At 41.3% G+C, this 19,770-nt stretch overlaps 1 protein-coding gene across 1 annotated transcript; it reads left to right on the top strand.

The window, feature by feature from the left end:
• The first annotated feature begins 504 nt into the window (after positions 1-504).
• Positions 505-19,535, top strand: SUN3 (Sad1 and UNC84 domain containing 3). The gene is made up of 13 exons (XM_033169358.1): positions 505-571; positions 1,706-1,846; positions 3,152-3,249; positions 7,397-7,487; positions 10,908-10,963; positions 12,928-13,016; positions 15,514-15,542; positions 16,128-16,299; positions 16,763-16,847; positions 17,357-17,472; positions 18,346-18,513; positions 19,031-19,123; positions 19,399-19,535. The coding sequence occupies exons 2-13, from the start codon at positions 1,731-1,733 to the stop codon at positions 19,513-19,515; spliced, it is 1,230 nt and encodes a 409-aa protein (XP_033025249.1). The 5' UTR covers positions 505-571; positions 1,706-1,730; the 3' UTR covers positions 19,516-19,535.
• Positions 19,536-19,770: the final 235 nt, after the last annotated feature.

Genomic DNA, 19,770 nt, shown 5'->3' on the forward strand with positions numbered 1-19,770 from the left:
GCCGCGGGAACCAAGAGGCGCTCCGCGGGGGGAGGCTCCTCCGACGGCCGCTCCGACGGGCCTCGGTTAAGCCGGCCGGGGGGTGGGGGGGAAGCGCTCCGGTCCAAAGGCGGTTCGCCTGGCTAGAGACCCTCCGCGAGAGGAGGACTCTTTTCTCCCTCGCCGCCCTCTCTCGCCTGGTTCTGGGCGAAGCCGAGGGGAACTCGCCCCGGGGGAAGACACCTTCCTCCTCCGCTGCCGCTGCCGCCGCCGCCGCCGGGCCCGATCCTTCCCCGGCCTTCGCGCCGCCCAAGAGTTCGAAGTGGGACGGGAGGCCGCCGCGAGAGCGAGCGACCCAGAGGCGGAGGAGGCTCCGCTCGGCGGCGGCCGCAAACAATCCGCGTCGCCCGGCAACGGCGGCTTCGCGCGCCCAGGGAGCGGGAGGCCGAGCGGGGGAGGGAGGCGAAGCGGCCGGACGAGCCAGCGAGCGAGAGAGGGAGGCGGCGGAGCTCGGAGGGGGGTCTCGCCGGCGCCCCACTGCGCCCCACGGAGGGCGACCCCCAGAGGCAGGGGGGCTTCCCAAGCCGGCGAGGTGAGTCGGCCGCCCGACCCTCAAAGCGGGTTACAAAAGGGCAAAGCCCTGGAGTCCGAGAGGACTCGCGAGAGAAGTTAAAGCCCTGAGGCAGATGGAAATCATGTCAGCTCCCAGAGGCCAGAGCCTCTGAGTTGGCTTATCCGAACAGGAACACTTTACCACGAGGGTGTAGCTGGATTCACACGTGCACAGCCAGCACTTGCGCGTGTGTGTCCATATACACACTGCTGAGAGGTTTGATCTTAATCTTGTGCCCACCAGAAGCTCTCACACGAAGAAAGCTTGTTCTATGAAATAGGAGTGACAAAGCGCTGGCACCACATCCAGGGGCACCCACATAATTCTTGCTGTGGGTGCCCTGGCCTCTGCCACCTCTGTGCAGGCCAGAGCGCATGGGCCGTGCCATCATGACCGTGTGACATGACATGACAGGGCACGGCACCAATGTTGGGCACCCACCGTGGGGGGCCCAAGTCAAGGCCCCTGAGTGGCAGAGTATATAAAAAAGCTGCTTTAGATAGCAAAGCTACAGTCTAAGCAGGTAGAAAATTCTACAATACGTTAATTAAAGAGAAGACATTTCCCTAACTATTATTTCTAAAGGCCTACAGAAGCATGGACATGACATTTTGCCATAAACCCCCGCTAGAAGTGGATAGAGGAGGGGGAAGGAAAGTATGATGTTGTCCAGTCGTTTAGTTGTGTCCGACTCTCCGTGACCCCATGGACCAGAGCACGCCAGGCACACCTGTCTTTCACTGCCTCCCGCAGTTTGGCCAAACTCAGGCTAGTCGCTTCGAGAACACTGTCCTGAATCTAGGTCACAGGCTCACACCCTATTCATATCTTGAATGTGCCCTTAAGACAGGGTTTGTGAGGAAAGAGACTATGGGGAGGTTTCCCACTCTGACCTTGCAGAGAAATATTTGAGGTCAATTTGTTCAAGACCTTTTCTGTGGTGTTTCAGACATGTGGTTTATATATACAGTTATGAACATTATATGTATGACCTTAAAATTCTTATAACAACACCCACACTTAAAATGGCACATTGTTAGCTATTTTAAGTCAGTATATGCTGCAATTATTTTTAGTTCCCTTTTATATATTTCCTTATTCATATTATTTTAGCATCAAGGAGTAAGCGCATAAAAATATGTACAGAATCCCAAAGAGCTCAGGGAGCATCTATTCAACAGAAGACTCTAATGAAGCAAACAATGGCTGTAACAATGACACCTCGGACTCTGACACCCAACAACTTTTGGAGAGGTATGCATGATTTTGAATATTAAATAATTTATTTCATTATTCAAGAAACATACAATATGATAGATGTGGTGAGATGTTCTCTCTTTATTCTTCCCAGATAGCTGTCCATCTGTCATGTTATTTAAGGATATTAAATCTATTACATGTATTTACTTTAATTAATTAAATTTTATTTAATTAAATATTTTAAATAATATCAACTATAACACAAACACTTTAATTTACAATATGGAAATTTAATTCAGTGTGTGGCTTTCATGTCCTTGTGTCGAAGTACTCTTGCGGCCCACTTGGCCTGAGAGGTTGAAACACCCTGCTATAGATAGTGGATAAAAAAAACTTGTTTTCCTTTCTTAATTATTTATTTATATTTCTTGTAACATCTGTGTTAGCATCCAAGATGCCGTGAAACAATATAAAAATATCAAAAGCAATAGGTAAAGACAGGTAAAATTAGTCCAATAAAACAGAACCGTCTTATAATTTAGAAGCTGGGGTCATTCAATGAAGCTCATTCAGGTTCAGGACAGACAAAAGAGCACTTCTTTGCAAAGAGTGCACAATTACCTTTAACAATAGAATTCGTTATCACAATACAGTGGTACTATTAAGTAGTGGGTGGACATAACAGATGACACAGAGATTTCTCCAAGCAGCTCTGTATTCTGGAACTGAACTGAACACAAACAGCTCAGCCGGCCTGCTTTTATAGGCTGACAACATTGTAACAACAACAGCCCAGGGCCTGAGTGAAAACTATATACTGTACACAACACCCCTGGTGGCCTAGGGTGAGAACTTCAATACATAACAGGTACCTCGGGTTACAGACGCTTCAGGTTACAGACTCTGCTGTAGTACCTCGTGTTAAGAGCTTTGCTTCCGGATGAGAACAGAAATCGTGCTCTGGCGGCACAGCGGCAGTGGGAGGCCCCATTAACTAAAGTGGTACCTCAGGTTAAGAACAGTTTCAGGTTAAAAACGGACCCCCAGAATGAATTAAGTTCGTAACCAGAGGTACCACTGTATGATTGTGACCCGTAAATTAAATGGATTTTAAAAAGAACGGGATAAGCTTAGCCTTTCAGGGATGTACCAGCCATAGCAGCTAAATTAATCTGCATGTATAGAAGCCGTATATTCTGAACAGCAGATGCTGAGGATAAACATCACCTTCGTGCCCTGCTGAGGTTCTTCCAGAGGCATCAGGTTGGCTGCTGTGGAACACAAGGTGCAGGACTGGTGGACTTTTGGTCTAATTTACCTGGGCATTTCTTGAGCTCTAACACTTTTTTCATTTTGTAGTTTGTCCCAAGGAAAAAAATCACCTTGCAGCTGTACCAACAGCCACCCTCTCTTCTCTCATAAAGGGAAAAATGTTCAGTGTCCATGCCCACCCAAGAGTAAGTTCAATTGTACTGTAGTTATTAATCACTTACAAGTGGGCTCTTGCATTTTTTATGGTTTGTGAACCCAGATGTTGAACCAACATGTTGACAAGATGTCCTTCACTATTTCCCATCCTTCAGTCCTGTGTAACAAACAAGAAATACCAAAGCATAATAAGAAAAAAATGGTTCAAAACAGGCAGGTTGACTAAATTAATGTAGTTTGTCCCTTGAAACACAGCATTCCTTTTTGCTCTTATCCTTTTATTTTGAAATAATATCTTTGGAAGCTCAAGAGCTCATTTTGTGACTGTTCTAAAGTCATATTAGGCCACTACAATTACATATTTTCTTGTTTTATCCAAATTTACTGCCCATTTTCATAATGCTATGGGTTTGCAGCGTTTCTTTTTTTAAAAAAAATGTATTTATTAACTTTTTCAAAACATCAACAGAATACATAAAACAAACCAATACAACAATACAAACACATTACAAAAATAAAAATAAAAACTATTACAAACTACAAAAATGAAAAACAAAAAAATTATTTGTTTAAAAACTGCTTCTTCCCTTAACATTGTTATTTGACTTCCTCACGTCTGCCCTTCCTGCGTTCATTGTCATTCATCTTTAGTAATTTCTTTACATTATACAAAACATTTTTTTAAAAAACAAACTTATCCATTTCTTCAACTATTATCCTAATTCATTATTTCACATTTCCTTGACACTTAACATAATTCTAAATCTGCAGTCTAACTTTTCTTCCACGTTCCTTCTAGATTTCAATCTTACTGTACTTTTTCAAATACAATTTAAATTTCTTCCATTCTTCTCCCACTGCGTCGTCCCTCTGGTCACGGAGTTTCCCGGTCATCTCAGCAAGTTCCATATTGTCCATCATCTTCATCTGCCATTCTTCAATCATTGGTAATTCCTCTGTCTTCCAGTTTGTAGCTATCAAAATTCTAGCTGCTGTTGTGGCATACATAAATAAAGTTCTATCACATTTTGGGATTTCTTGGCCTACAATGCCCAATAAAAAGGCTTCTGATTTCTTTTTAAATGTGTTTTTCAACACCTTTTTCATTTCATTGTAAATCTTTTCCCAGAAGTCTTTTACCTTTGGGCACGTCCACCACATGTGGAAAAAAGTTCCTTCTTCCTGTTTTCATTTCCAGCATTTATTACTTTGTCGATGATATATTTTTGCCAATTTAGCCGGTGTCAAATACCACCATCATCTTCATAATATTTTCTCTAAGCATATTACACGCTGAAAATTTAATACCAGTTTTCCACAATCATTCCCAATCTTCCAACCTAATATTGTGCCCCACATCCTTAGCCCAATCTGTCATTGTTGATTTTGCCATTTCATCTTTTGTATGCCACTCAAGCAATAAGTTATACATTCTGGATAAATTTTTTGATCTATGTTCTAACAATTCCGTTTCCACTTAGATTTTTCTAACTGAAACCAATTTTTCTATCTGACTTAAATACTTCATTAATCTGATAATATTGTAGCCAGTCCGTCACATTTCCTTTCAATTGTTCATATGATTTTTATTTTAAATGTTCTCCTTCTTGTATCAAAATGTCACTATATTTCACCCATTGTCCATATTTGCTCTTTTATGGGCTTTTGCTTCTAGAGGTGATAGCCATCTGGGTGTTTTCCTTTCAAGTAAATCTTTATACTTCATCCATACCTTAAACAAAGCTTTTCTGATTATATGCGATTTGAAACCTTTATGGGCCTTGATCTTATACCAAAGATATGCATGCCAACCAAAAACATTATCGTGTCCTTCCAGATCTAATACATCTGTATTTTCTAGCAAAAACCAGTCTTTCAACCAGCAAAAGGCAGCTGCTTCATAATAAATTCTTAGATCTGGCAGCGAGAATCCACCTCTTTCCTTTGAATCAGTTAGTATTTTATATTTAATTCTTGGTTTCTTCCCCTGCCAGATAAATTTCGACAAATCCTTTTGCCACCTTTTAAAACAATCCATCTTATCTATAATTGGCAAAGTTTGAAATAAAAATAACATTTTTGGCAATACGTACATTCATCTTTATCACTGAAATACGCCCTAACATCGATAGCTTCAAATTTGTCCAAATTTCTAAATCTCTTTTAATCTCATTCCATATTTTATCATAATTGTCTTTATATAGATTTAAATTTTTCACCGTCATATTAACAGCCAGGTATTTCACTTTCTTAACAAAGCTTAGCCCTGTAGCTATTTGCAATCTGTCTCTTTCTTCCAATGTCAGATTTTTTACTAAAACTTTGGTTTTAGCTTTATTCAATTTGAAGCCTGCTACTAGCCCAAATTCTTGTATATTCTCCAGTGCTTTTACGGCACTGTGTTCAAGATCTTGTAACGTCAACACCAAATCGTCTGCAAAGGGTCTTTGTATTCTTTCTCTCCCACTCTTATTCCCTTGATTTCTTCCTCTTTCCTTATCATATTCAGCAAGACCTCCAGGACTGTTATAAATAAAAGAGGAGATAAAGGGCACACCTGTCTGGTTCCTTTTTCAATTCTTATTTCCTCTGACACCACATTATTCAGTATAATCTTGGCTTTTTGCTCAGAATAAATCGCATTTAGTCCATTCATAAAATTTTGACCTACTTCCATCTTGACAAAATTTTCTTTCATAAAACTCCACGAAATATTATCAAAGGCCTTCTCCGCATCTATAAACATCAAAATAGCTCTTGTATTAATTTTCTTTTCTAACCTTTCAAGTTTATGTACTAAATTTCTAATATATCCATGTATATGTCTCCCAGGCAAAAAGCCTGCTTGATCATTGTGGATATACTCTTTCAGTATATTTTTCAATCTTGTGGCCAGTACATTTGCAAATATTTTATAATCCACATTCAACAGGGAAATTGGTCAATAATTTTTCATTTGAGCTTGATCTGTATCCGGTTTTGGTATCAGAATAATATATGCTTCTTTCCACAACTCGGGTGCCTTTCCTCCTCTCAAAATTTCATTGCATACTTCCTTCATTGGCTGAATCATCCAGTCCTTTAAGATTTTGTAGTATTTTGCCGTTAATCCATCCGATCCTGGGGCCTTGCCCAACTGCATATGTTTTATCACTTCTTCAATCTCTTGATTTGTAATCGGGTGGTTGAGTATGATTTTCTTGTCCTCTGGTAATTTACGCATTCCATTTTTCTCCAAAAACTGTACTATCTTGTCCTTATGCTGATTATCTTCTTTGTACAATTGCTTGTAAAACTTCTGAAAACATTTCCTGATCTCCGTCGGGTTCTCTGTATTCTTGTCTTCCACTGTAATATTGGTGATTGTATTTTGTTTTTGTCTCTTTTTTAACTGCCATGCCAGTAATTTACCACATTTATTTGCAGATTCAAAAGTATTTTGCTTCATTAATTTAATTTTCCACTCTATCTCCTGATTTATCAAGTTGGAATATTGTACCTGGAGAGCCTTTATTTCCTTTTGGATCTTTAGATCTTTCGGTTGGGTTTGCAGCGTTTCTGTGGGGGAGTTGGTTGGCATAAACTTTCATATTTTTTCTGGTGACTAAAGAGTTTAATCTTGAGTTTTGTTTTGTTTTTCAAATCTTGATTAATGAGGCTAATAAACATTAGTTCAAACAGCTTGTCAATACAATAGCATGATTGAAAATGGAGAACATTTCTTTTGAAATAATTGCATTGAGGTTACATACCGAAGAATGGATCTGTGTTGGATAAGGGCAATAAATACAATTAGAATTTCACAGAAATAAGAGATTCTTGAGCTGTGGGAAAATTACATTTCCCATGCTTGGCTCCCATTATAGGTTAGCGTTGCTATATCTTTTCAATTTATAAAAAACAAATTGTAAAGTATGTTCCAGTAATTTTCATTAGTATTCCTGTAATATAAGGTGTGATCCCATGAAAGTTAAGCACATTCAGTTCCCATTGATTTCAATATACCCCTCCCCATTTTCCTGGAAAACTGCCAGCAAGTACGGTCTTAACAAATTAAATGCATCTGCTGAATAAATACGACCAATATAGCAAACATGAAATTGCATAGCATGAGCTTTGTAGTCATTCTAATTATGTGTTGCATTGTTTAATTGTCCTCTTGTGTTTATTTTCCAGAAAGCACCACTAGACTCATCTGTAATTTGATAGGACTGAGCCTAATAACTCCATTTTGCTTAGTAAAAAGAGTCTGCTGCACTTTATCAAGGTAAATATGGGAGGGGGGAATGTTTTCTGAATAACAAACTGAAAAAAGGCTGCAATCCTAACCCCATTTACCCAGGAGTAAGCCCCACTGAATTTAATATGACTTATTTCTAATGGTTAGAATTGCACTGTAACACAGTACTTTCCCCATGTTTTTAAGCAAGACCTACTAGTAAACCTACTCATCCTTTCAAGACCCACTAGTAAACTAACGCCACTTCCTTCACACCTGGGCCAGCGCAGATGCTGCCTTTGCTCCCGCCCACTGCCTGAGATGACTGGAGATGGCCCATGAAAGCCCAGTGAAGAAGAATGTTGTCTAGTCGTATCTGATTCTTCGTGATCCCATGGACCAGAGCACGCCAGGCACTTCTTTCTTCCACTGCCTCCTGCAGTTTGGTCAGACTCGTGGAGGTGATGGAACAGTGGCCATGATCTTAGTTTTTTTGATGTTGAGCTTCAGACCATATTTTGTGCTCTCCTCTTTCACCATCATTAAAAGGTTCTTTAATTCCTCCTCACTTTCTGCCATCAAGGTTGTGTCATCAGCATATCTGAGGTTGTTGATATTTCTTCTGGCAATCTTAATTCCGGCTTGGGATTCATCCATTCCAGCCTTTCACATGATGAATTCTGCATATAAATTAAATAAGCAGGGAGACAATATACAGCCTTGTTGCACTCCTTTCCCAATTTTGAACCAGTTTATTCCATATCCAGTTCTAACTGTAGCTTATTGTCTCACATAGAGATTTCTCAGGAGACAGATGAGGTGATCCGGCACTCCCATTTCTTTAAGAACTTGCCATAGTTTGCTATGGTCGACACAGTCAAATGCTTTTGCGTAGTCAATGAAGCAGAAGTAGATGTTTTTCTGGAACTCTCTAGCTTTCTCCATAATCCAGCACATGTTTGCAATTTGGTCTCTGGTTCCTCTGCCCCTTCAAAATCCAGCTTGTACTTCTGGGAGTTCTCGGTCCACATATTGCTTAAGCCTGCCTTGTAGAGTTTTAAGCATAACCTTGCTAGTGTGTGAAATGAGCACAATTGTTGTGCGGACCACCCAGGACCATTTAGGGACCCACATTGTGAGGTGTACTGGACTAACAAATTATGGTCCAGCCTACAGTCAAATTTGATGTGATGTTATCCATGTGGTTCCCCCACCCCTATCATTACTACATTACATTACTGGAGATGCTTATCAGGATCAGGAGGATTGCAGGAGCAGGAGAGGGCTTCAACCCTTTACCACAGTCCTGATCCAGATTAGGTTCCCTACGGCTTCGGTTGCATTGGAAGGAAAAATCACATTCTTTGTAACAAGTAGAATCCCTTTTGAGGCATGCAAAGTATTTTTCCATGTGTTAGCACCATGCAGCTGTGCCATTTTTGTACTTTGCAAGGGATTAATATTGGTGATACATTTTACTGCACTGATGTACCAGTACAAAGGGGCACTGACAAAGGAGTAAGCAATACCTGGTTCTTCAGTTTGAGTCCTTCCCCTGCACAGAGATATCCACAGGAATGAACAATGATATATCCTTATTCTTATTTATTGAATTTATATACCGCCCTATACCTGGAAGTTTCATGGTGGTTCACAGAAAAGAGCATAAAAACCACAATATAGATAATCAAAATAAAAACAACCCAATAACACCCCCCAACCAAAAAAGAGCCACAATTTAAAAGGACATCGGATGTCAATCAGATCAACCAAAGGCCTGGTTAAAAAGAAACATTTTTGCCTGCCACCTAAAGGTGTATAATGAAGGTGCCAGACAAGTCTCCCTGGGAAGAGCATTCCACAGACGGAGCCATTGCAGAGAAGGCCCCGTTCTCATGTTGCCACCCTCTGGAACTCTTGAGGAGGCGGCACATGAAGAAGGGCCTCAGAAGGTGATCTCAGGTCGGTTATATGGAGAGAGACGGCCCTTGAGGTCTTGCGGTCCTGAGCCGCTTAAGGCTTTATAGGTCAAAACCAGCACTTTGAACTGGGCCTGGAAACTAATTGGTAGCCAGTGCAGTTGGAAGAGAATCGGTGTAATATGCTCAAACCGTCTTGCTCCAGTGAGCAACCTGGCCACTGAATTCTGCACCAGCTGAAGTTTCCGAACCGTCTTCAGAGGCAGCCCTACTTACAACACACTGCAGTAATCTAACCTTGAGATCACCAGAGCATAGACAACAGTAGTTAGGCTAGGGGCGTAGCTGGGCCACTAGCCGAAGCTGATGGAAGGCACTCCAGGCCACTGAGGCCACCTGAGCCGCAAGAATCCAGGAGGACCCCCAAGCTATGAACCTGCTCCTTCAGAGGAAGTGTAACCCCATCAAGAGCAAGCGATCTCCCACCCATCTGGTCTAGGGAATCCCCCACTAACAGTGCCTCTGTCTTATCTGAACTGAGCTTCACTTTGTTGGCTCTCATTCAGTCCATTACCGAGGCAAGACATTGGTCCAGCACTTCCACTGCCTCACCTGCAGATGTAAAGGAGAAATAGAGTTGAGTGTCATCAGCATACTGCTGACAACCTACTCCAAACCTCCGGATAACCCCACCCAGCAGTTTCATGTGGATGTTAAACAATGTGGGGGATAGGATTGAGCCCTGCGGAACCCCTCATTGAAGGTTGCACGGGGCTGAAAAGCATTCCCCAAGTAGCAGCCTCTGGGAACAACCATCCAGGCAAAGCAGTGCCAGCCACCCCTAGTTCGGAGACTCAATCCAGATATATGCACTTGGGCAGGCCAATGAATGCTTTTGTGCAGAAACAGGGTTCATTCAAAACAGGAAATGTGTTCTGCCATTTTCTCCATGAGCTTTTCTAACACTTAATTGGAGTTGAGAAGGAGGCAGGCTTTAAAGGGACAGGGAACTTCTCCAGGTTGCATCTACCTATTTCACTATCAAGCTAGGTGCCTCTAAACTGTCACTGTTTTGCAGGAGATTGAAGTGCATACCAGGAAATTTAGATTTGCACAGTTAAAGCACTGTCTCCTTAGCACGTGTTCACTTTTTAAAAAAAGAAGCAGGAAAGTGGTGAGGAAATACATTGCCAAGTGTAGAATGAACAAATGATAAAAAGGAAAGGTGTAAAAACACCCCACCAGAAAATCAGGATGAATGTTCATTGTTGTATAACCTCCCTGCAAACAATTCAAAATGAAAGCTCAATAAAGACAGGATGAGTAAGAATTGTTCAAGCAAATCGGGGTGAATGCTTAAAAAATCGGGAGGAGCCATCTTATTGAAATTAGAACCGGAAAGCAGTAAACAGAGCATCAAGCCCATAATAGAACCAACAGTCTGGGCTTTCGGGAGTGTCTTAAGTTGGAGTAGCTAACTTAGCTGTTTGTTCAAAGTTTTATATGACTAGAATGTAATGTTAGAATAATTCTCTTTGTTGTTTTGCAGGGCAAACTCTGCTCAGAAAGTTGTGTCTTGGGTGACCCTGTTCCTACTGTTTTTTGGTGCGCTTCTTCCTATGGGGCTAAGTATACACTGAGTATGCACTAGTGTGCATTATGGCTAGCCATGTTTACAAGGACATAAGATTCACATAATTCAGTGGAACTTACTGTACTAGCCTATGCGGGACGTGGGTGGTGCTGTGGTCTAAACCACTGAGCCTCTTTGGCGAAAGCATGCCAGTGCAAGTAGATAAATAGGTACCGCTGCGGCAGGAAGGTAAACAGCATTTCTGTGCGCTCTGGTTTCTGTCACGGTGTCCCCATTGTGCCAGAAGTGGTTTAGTCATGCTGGCCACATGGCTCAGAAAGCTGTCTGTGGACAAACGCCAGCTCCCTCGGCCTGAAAGCAAGATGAGTGCCGCAACCCCAGAGTCGCCTTTGACTGGACTTAACCATCCCGGGGTCCTTTACCTTTTACTAGCCTATGCATGTCTGTTCACAAGTAACTCCCAGTGGGGCTTACTCACTATGAAGTGTGTTTATGATTGCAGTCTTGTCAGCATGCTGAGGATAGTAACCTTAAATTGTTGGGCAGACAGAGGACTTTGGTTACCTGTCCTTTATACTAGCTATTACTCAGGTGATTTAATAACATGCTTTATAGAGCAGGGAATGGAAAGTTGGAGTTACTGTGAAGTGTCTGGTCAGCATAGAATGGCACATACATGAATGAGTTAACTCACCTTTTAGAGGCAGGCGAATTTAAAAAATAAAATAAAAAAATTGCTAAGACCAGCCAGAATGGGAGGTGACCTTCCTGTAACCGCCAGATATGAGCAAAGCTGCTAGCGGCAGGTAGAGGACAGCAGAGTTGGCCTGGGGAGCCCTGTCTGACCTATCCAGAGTACAGTACTGCGCAAATGCAGGTTGAGAGAAGCTGCCTCCCAATCCTAGGTTTGATCTAGGCAGGGTGCATACAAGGTGTTGCTGACAGGAACAGGATGTAAACCAGCAGTTTTCATCTGCTACTCCATGCGGGAGGAGAACCTAAGCCACAACCCACTGGAACATCTTCCTGCCAGAAGCTGCTTCTGCAGAAGCACATTTGTCCACTTGAGTGAAGGTGGACAGGTGAGCCCAGGTGATTCCCCTGCATATAGATTCTAGCAGGGTGCAGGTGTATAAAGCTGTGGTGGTGATTCCCCACACTAAGTGATATTGATGCCTGTTGGAGGACTCTGGGCTTTTGCCTGGTATGCAAGCATGATTCAGTCCCTGCCTGACCTTCTGATAGTGTCAAGACACCTTCCTACTCAGGGCCCCCTGCTTGAAGGAGACACACAAGGATTCTGATTTTCTTAAGGGCTCTGTGTAAGTCAGGTACACCCTGAGGGCCCTCCTGATGTCCAGTGTATGGCATTTCCTTCCCTCATGGTGAATTGGGTGGAAAACAAATTGGGTGGCATGATGGCCTTATTCTTATGAAAGGAAAAGTCTACTTTTGTTAAGAAGTTAAGTCATGGTGCAAGGCTACCCTGAGTAAAATGTGCAGATAGCAACTGGCTTAAGAACCCCTGGCTACGCAAAGAACTCTATTCTCGACAGTCCTGGCCCAGTACTCAGTCTAGTTACCTTAACTGGTTTCCGCTAGTGCTGATGAGAGAGCCTTTGTTCTTGTCTGGCTTCTACATTCTTAACCCCTGCACCAGCTCCAAGTGTTTTACTTGGGAACACAATGCATGAAATAAAAGAAGTGGGTAAAGCAATATTATGGGTTAGCTAACCTACCCATGTAGCAGCACTTTTTTCAGGAGGTACTCAGGGTATGCAGTGCCAGCATCTCTTTTTGTTGTTGTTAAAAAGTGTGGCACTTACTGTAACAACTTCACGGTTGTTTCTAGAAAAAAACCCACAGCCGTGTAGGATGACATACTGAGCTGGTTGCCACGTTTAATCTGCTGAGAAGGAAGAGAATAATCAATCTTGTTAATACAAAGAGGGTTTTTTATTACTATTATTAATAGGTGCTACCTACATGGGACTATTTGATGGAAATAAATTTCAGATTTTTGGAGAAGAATGGAGGGACTTCTCTATTTGTGATCTCATCCAGGTGATTTTTTTGTTTTGCTTTGTTACAACAATCTCCCTAGGTAAAATGTGAGAAATTATAGAGCACAAATTATGTTTATGCATTACTGTATCTCATTTCAATCTGCAGCCAGAATAAATGCTGTCCTTGAAGGTTTCACAGATAGAATGTCTTATGATCTCTTTTGTATTGAGAGTAGGATTTTCTATCCTGCATCTGTTTCATAGAACCATAAAACTATAGAGTTGGAAGGGATCCCAAAGTTATCGAGTCCAACCCCCTGCTATGCAGAAATCTCAACTAAAGCATCTAGCATACATAAGCCAGTGAAGCAGGGCTCTTTTTTCAGCCGGAGCTCACTAGAACTCAACTCCGGCACCTCTCAGGTGGGTGCCATTGCCATTCTAAGAGAACAAGGGGAAAGTTCATGGTGAGCTCCAGCACCTCCTTCTTTAGAAAAATAGCACTGCAGTGAAGCTTTTTCTGACTTCATACCAGGGACAGCTTCACCAGTTTATGTCAGTTTAAATGCATAACAGCAGGGCCAGTAAAAAAGGTGGTGACCCTAATTTTGGCAAAACCAAAGATTTCCAGCTTGGCTAATATTAGGGAGTCTCATCCTCAGAGCACCTTACCTTTGTGAGCATCCAGTGATGCTTCCATTAGCTTTTTTGAGATCAGGTTTGTACTGGCAAGATCCCTCTGGACTAAAGGCAGATTATATGTCAGCTGCAGAACCTAATTTTGAACTTTGAGGGAATACGTTAGTAAGGGGGTGAATGCAATGAGGACTATCTCAATGGCAGTGGCATGCGGTAAATGGACTAGGGGGACTAGGCTAGTCCATGAAATGTTCCCGGTAAATTAGAGTATTAAAATATTACAACCTTGTGCCTCCTTTCTAAAGCCCAAGAAGCTTCTGCCCAGCCTAGGTAGGGAGTAGGGCTTGGCGATACCTGGTTTTCAACATTACGATATATAACCAGTTAAACATTGTGATATTTCAGTGTATCACGATATCTGAAATAAGGCTGGAGCTATGTAGAGGTGAACATGGTCCTGGCAACTGCTATTACTTATGGGTCTAACTCTAAAAATGATAACATTTTACTTAATGTATTGCTACAACTGTTATGTTATAGTACTACTTTACCAATAATAGCACATTTTCTCTAAAATTAAAGCTGTGGAAGTAATTAGTTACATAGATACCAAAGATTCCCTAAAAATTTAATTACATTACTAAGCAAGAAAAAAGCAAATTCAGTGTCACACTTTTAAATATTCAAATATAATTCACTATCGAGTCTTAGTTGAATGTATACATCGCACAACACTAGTTATTTGATTGTTTGTTAATTTTCTTTTCTAAATGAGGCCAAAACAGAAAGAGAGAGAGACGGCTGGTGGCTGCGCCCCACATCCCCCCAACGGGAGGGGGGCAGACACACCTGTACACACAGGCAGGTGGAGGGGGATGACAGAAGAGGGCCAAATTCCAAAGAAAGGAGTCTGCTTGTTTTTTACTAACCCCCGTTTATGTTCTTACGGGGGAAAGGGGCTCCAGAAGTCTGAAGCTGCTGGCTTGGTGGGATGCCAGGGAGAGAGGCGGAGAGCTAACCGTTTCTCAAAGCTCTGCCGGGTGATACAGTATTTGAGTCAGCCTGCTGTAGTCATTTGTAGCAATTTCTTGCTGCTTTGGGAGGCAGGGAGGAGCTGATGGAGGTGGAGTTAGCAAGGGCTGCACCCACAGGAAGAAGCATCGGCTTCCTGGCTTTTCCAATATTGTGATTTTTTAATACCACAAAAACACGATATGTGATAAATAGCAAAGTCATTTTTAAAAAAACCCCGATTATCACAATCTAAAACCCGGTATCAGATGATATAGCACAGCCCTCGTAGGGAGGCATGATGCTCCAACGAGGTCCAAGAGCCCTTCTCAAAAGCCCATTAAGCTTCTGCCCAGCATAGTGAAGGAGGTGTGATGCTCATGTGCACATGCAATGTTGCCCCACCCCACAATCACCATTGCAAGCTGGTGCCTCTGTGACCCTACAAAAAATTTCACCGCACCACTGCTCTAAGGGCCAAACCAGATCAGCTAGATTAATTCAGTTAGCGTATTGTTTAGTATGGCCCAGCATTTTTTCCTGCACCAAGTTTTTCTGGCATGGGCTACTTAGATCTGACCCTACCCAAAAGCCACTGGGTGTTTGGTCTTTGGCATCAGTGGCTGAATTATTTAAAAATAGGGTGTGTGTGTAATAAAAAAAATCTGATTTAAACATGTTTACTCGGAATAAGAGTTTGCTTATATTCCACTTAGAGCTGCTTACCCCTCCAAAGGAGTGTAAGACCATTTGCTGGGACCCAAATGTGCATAGGATATTGGTGTAATGAGAAGCACTGGACTCTTATTTCCATTATTTTACTTTCCTGCCTTTGTGGAATGATCTCTTTGGTGTATGCTTGTTTCTAATTAAACCTGCTTCTCCCTCCCCCCTTTCATATACAGGGTGAAACACAAGATCTGAGATCCCTAATGTAAGAACAAGTTTAAAATAATTTATGTAAATATTTTTTACCTTACTTCCTTGTCCATCTGACACACCTCCCCCCTCTCTCCTGGCTCCCACCCAGGGCCTAAACTCACAGCTCACCCACAAAAGTCTCACAAAGATGAGAGTTTGTAGAAACTGCTGGCTGCCCTCAGGCTGCCCACAGCTGTGTCCCATTCAGTCAACTGCACTCCCCATACCCAGGTCTGAAGGGACTTGGTAAGAGGATACATTAATTATATTTTAATTGTTGGGGGGCAGGGCTAACAACAAAAGAATGGCTGGTGCCGGTTTTAAAAACATGGGGCTAGCACATAGAGAGCGCTATAGTAGCAGAGTGTTAAGTCCCAATGTTAGACAGATTAATGAAGTCTAGGAATATTAACTTTTTATTCCATTCAGCTGTATGAAGCAGCTAATTCCCCATTTCGGCCCCTTTTCAATTAAACAGACCACAGGCTGCAAAGTAAGTTTAAAATAATTTACTTACAGTTTCTAGGTCTCAGACATGCCTTATGCACAACTAAAGGAACAGTGCTTTGTATTATTTTCCTCCATTATTTCTCCCCAGCAAGGCAAATAACATATTGGAAAGAAAAGCACTTGAAATTGCACCTCTGAAGGAGCAGGTGAATAAGTTACAATTGCGGCTTCATGGTGTGAGATCTGATATGAAGGACATTGCCCATCATGCTGTCAGTAAAGTACTGGAAAGATATACTAGCAAAGGCATTACAAGATGGGTAAGATGAAGTAATGTGATTTGTAAACAACTGTCAGACTTTTGTATCTATTTTACTCTAATCAGAAACGACCAACCTACTTGACAACTGTACCATAAGTTGGATGCTGACACTGTGCCACTCCATTGCACACTGCAGCACATACGCAAAACCTTTTGCCTTGTGATTTCTTGGCTTCCATCTCATGGAGCTGAAGAACAAGCAACATTCCAAGGGAGGGAGCCAAGAGTTTCGGCCTCATTCTACCTATGCTATAGTCAGGCGCAATAACAGAAATGCCGACGACAACCCTTTATTATCTGCACCTTCTAAGGTGCAGGTTGCCTGCCCCTGCCCCCAATGAATAATTATTCTGAAAAACTGCAGTCACAATTTAATATTATTCTTCAGGTTGCCCATTGTTTCTTTAAAGTTTTCCTACTGTGGTAATGATAAGTGAATTACGCCTCTTATCCATTGACAGAGTATTGAAAAGATGCTTAAAAAGCTAATGGAAAAGCTGGATGAAGATGATGTTCAAATGCCCGACTATGCCCTCAAATCAGCAGGTATTAGGAACGGTTGTTAAACTTGCCCATGGTATTTTGGACATTTTTTGTTATTCAAACACAATATCACTATGATCATTATGATGTAAGTTCTGGTAAGCAGTTTCCACCAGTAAGATGCTGCAGTATTCTGCGCTTAAATTGGGAGGGCAAGGCTTTCTGACATTTCCATTATTATTATTATTATTATTATTATTATTATTATTATTATTATTATTATTATTACTACTACTACTACTAATTGACCGACTGGGGACATAGCCTTTTAAAATTTCTTCCATGCATAAATGCCCTTTTCAGTAGTCTCCCATCTCCACAGAGTTTTCCTTCTCCAGAATCTGAGAAAGTGCATTTGTGGACAAACTGCCTCCCACTCGCACAGCTAAAAGTAAACGCACACATGCACTTTGGCAGAGCCTAGATTCTCTGCATAGTCTTCTGTGACAAGCAGTACTACTGTTGTGTGCCTGAAATATCAGAAGTATTATTCTACAACTGTTTAATTTTAGGTGCCAACATTGTTCAGTCCAGAACTACTAGAAGCTACCGCCATGACGGAGGAAAATACTTCTGGATGTCATTCATTATGCTTCCTTTTGTGAGGTCTCCAGATGTAATTCTTGAGGTAGAAATCAACTTTCAAGAAAGTATTCATGTTTTCTTATTTTTGATATTTTCTTTCTACACTACTTTTTCCACTTACGTAACCATTTTATTCCTTTTCAGTATTTTCTGTCCAAAACTTTTGTCACTGCTTACACTTTGAAATTGCCTTGAAAATTGAAAATTGAGTAACAACTTTTTCAGGGTTCATCTTGCCTTTTAGTGTTCAAAACAGAATACTGTACAGTGTGAGCTATGCAATTTTGTAGACAAGCAGAGAAATGAGTCGTGAGCGGGACAGGAGGGAAGAAAAAGGACAAAGGGAGCTATAAGATAAATGTCAGAGCATGAAGCCAAATAAAAGATTGATGGTAAAAGAAAATTAATGGGTGGGGTGTTTTCTCTGGATATTTAATTTTTAAAGTCATGCACATATTGAACGCACGTAAATGGCGGGTTCCCTGTACTGCAAAACATTGGGGTAGTGTATAGCAACATAAAAAAATCCATTTAGAAGCAATATAGAATGACTCAAGCACCATTTAAAGAACTGTATAGGCCGGCTGGTATAAAAAAAAATATTCAAGAGACATTTGAAAGTCAAATGCAAGGAAGCCCAGTGAATTTCTGTTGCAGGAGTATTCCACAGCATTGGGGCAGCAATGCTTAATGTCTGACTTTTGGCCGTTTGCTGGCTTTTTCAATGGTGTTTCAAATATACATGATTTCACTTAAACACGCAGTGCCTTGGAACGCAGCCCCACGTAAATTGCCTGTAATGTCAATTTTAACTATATAGACCAGTTTAAATTCATTTGCTTTGGCTGAATTATAGCACCTATAACCTTAGCCACAGAATGTATAAGCCATTCAGAATTTCTCTGCTCTCTTGCAGCCCAATTACCACCCTGGAAACTGCTGGTCTTTCCCTGGGAATCAAGGTGAAGCTGTTGTCAGGCTAGCCAAGGAAATTATTCCAAAATCTGTTACAATAGAGCATATTTCTAAGAAGGTCTCCCCAACAGGAGAGATTTCTAGTGCTCCCAAAGACTTTGCCATTTATGTAAGTGTAATATTCCAGTTTTCAGATTTGAGTTAGGGAATGAGTATTTTTCAAAGCAAATTATGAAATTATTGTAACATGCAACTTGGATTTTTTCTTTTTAACATTTCTCTATAACGTTTAAACAGTATTTTTAATTGTATTGATAACTTAAAGAAATTAGCTGAAATAATTTCCCAATGCTTTGAATACCTTATGTGCATGCAGCTACAGTTCAGGGATCCTGAACATTCTTGTTAACCCACTAACAGCACAAGCAATGTATCAAAAGTAAATCCTAGATATACTTAACTGGGTGTTGGTAGGCCTTACTTCTGAGTAAACATGCTGTAAATGGTTTGTGCCAGTTATGGGGAACTTTTGACCCTCCAGATGTTGCTGCTTTATAAATCCCATCAGCCCTAGCAAGTGTGGCTAATGTGTGGGCTGCTAGTTGTCATTGGAAACTGTGCATTGTTTTCTGATCTAACCTATTTCTTGAGTGCTGATGATATGCTTTTTACTGTCCCCCCTCAAGGGACTAAAAGAGGAAAAGGAGGAGCAGGGAACTTTCTTAGGCCAGTTTCTTTATGACACTGAAGGAGATTTAATCCAAACATTCCAACTGAAGGTATGTTGAATATGATGGGAAATTGCCACAAAATTCTAATAAATGCAGTTGTTAGCTAGTTGGGTAATTAATACTCTTGGCCCATGTGATCTGTATGTCTTTATGATAACTGATACCTTGTGGGCAAAAGTCAGAAAAACAGAAGTCTGTTTCTGGAAGTCTGGCTATATGATCTTATTTTATGTCAGGGAAAACTTAATTGATGGATAATTTCATTCAGCTGCACCAATTAAGCAAGGGCAAGGATTAAAATGCTTACTTTCTTTTACTTTCAGAATGAATCTTCTGAATCTATGAGTTATGTGAAACTGAAAGTGCTAAGCAACTGGGGCCACCCAAACTACACCTGCATTTATCGCTTCAGGGTGCATGGAAATCTACAGTACATCTAGATGCTCTGCGAATGGAGAAAGAAAGCCAAAGCCTCATACAAGTAGTGCTGAACTGATGAGAATTTGCTGTGCTGCTTTTTCAGTTATAAAAGAAATATGCAACAACAGTTAAAAGCTTGTGTAAACTTGCTTTATTTGTCACTTTCATAACTGCATCGAAAATGCACAGCTGAATTTTAAACTATTTAGGGAACAAAAATTGGGAAGGGGGTGGGTATGTACTCCATAGGATGCCTTTTATTTTTAGGTCTTTCT

The sequence above is a fragment of the Lacerta agilis genome, chromosome 14 (genome assembly GCF_009819535.1).
Source record: "Lacerta agilis isolate rLacAgi1 chromosome 14, rLacAgi1.pri, whole genome shotgun sequence".
Taxonomy (NCBI): domain Eukaryota; kingdom Metazoa; phylum Chordata; class Lepidosauria; order Squamata; family Lacertidae; genus Lacerta; species Lacerta agilis.

What these genes read in the sequence shown, in the direction of transcription:
- SUN3 (XM_033169358.1), top strand. Translation starts at nt 1,731, where the DNA reads ATGTACAGAATCCCAAAGAGCTCAGGGAGCATCTATTCAACAGAAGAC. An exon ending in GTCTGCTGCACTTTATCAAG is followed by an intron (nt 7,488 to 10,907) that starts GTAAATATGGGA and finishes GTTGTTTTGCAG; the next exon opens with GGCAAACTCTGCTCAGAAAG. An exon ending in TCCAAACATTCCAACTGAAG is followed by an intron (nt 19,124 to 19,398) that starts GTATGTTGAATA and finishes TTTTACTTTCAG; the next exon opens with AATGAATCTTCTGAATCTAT.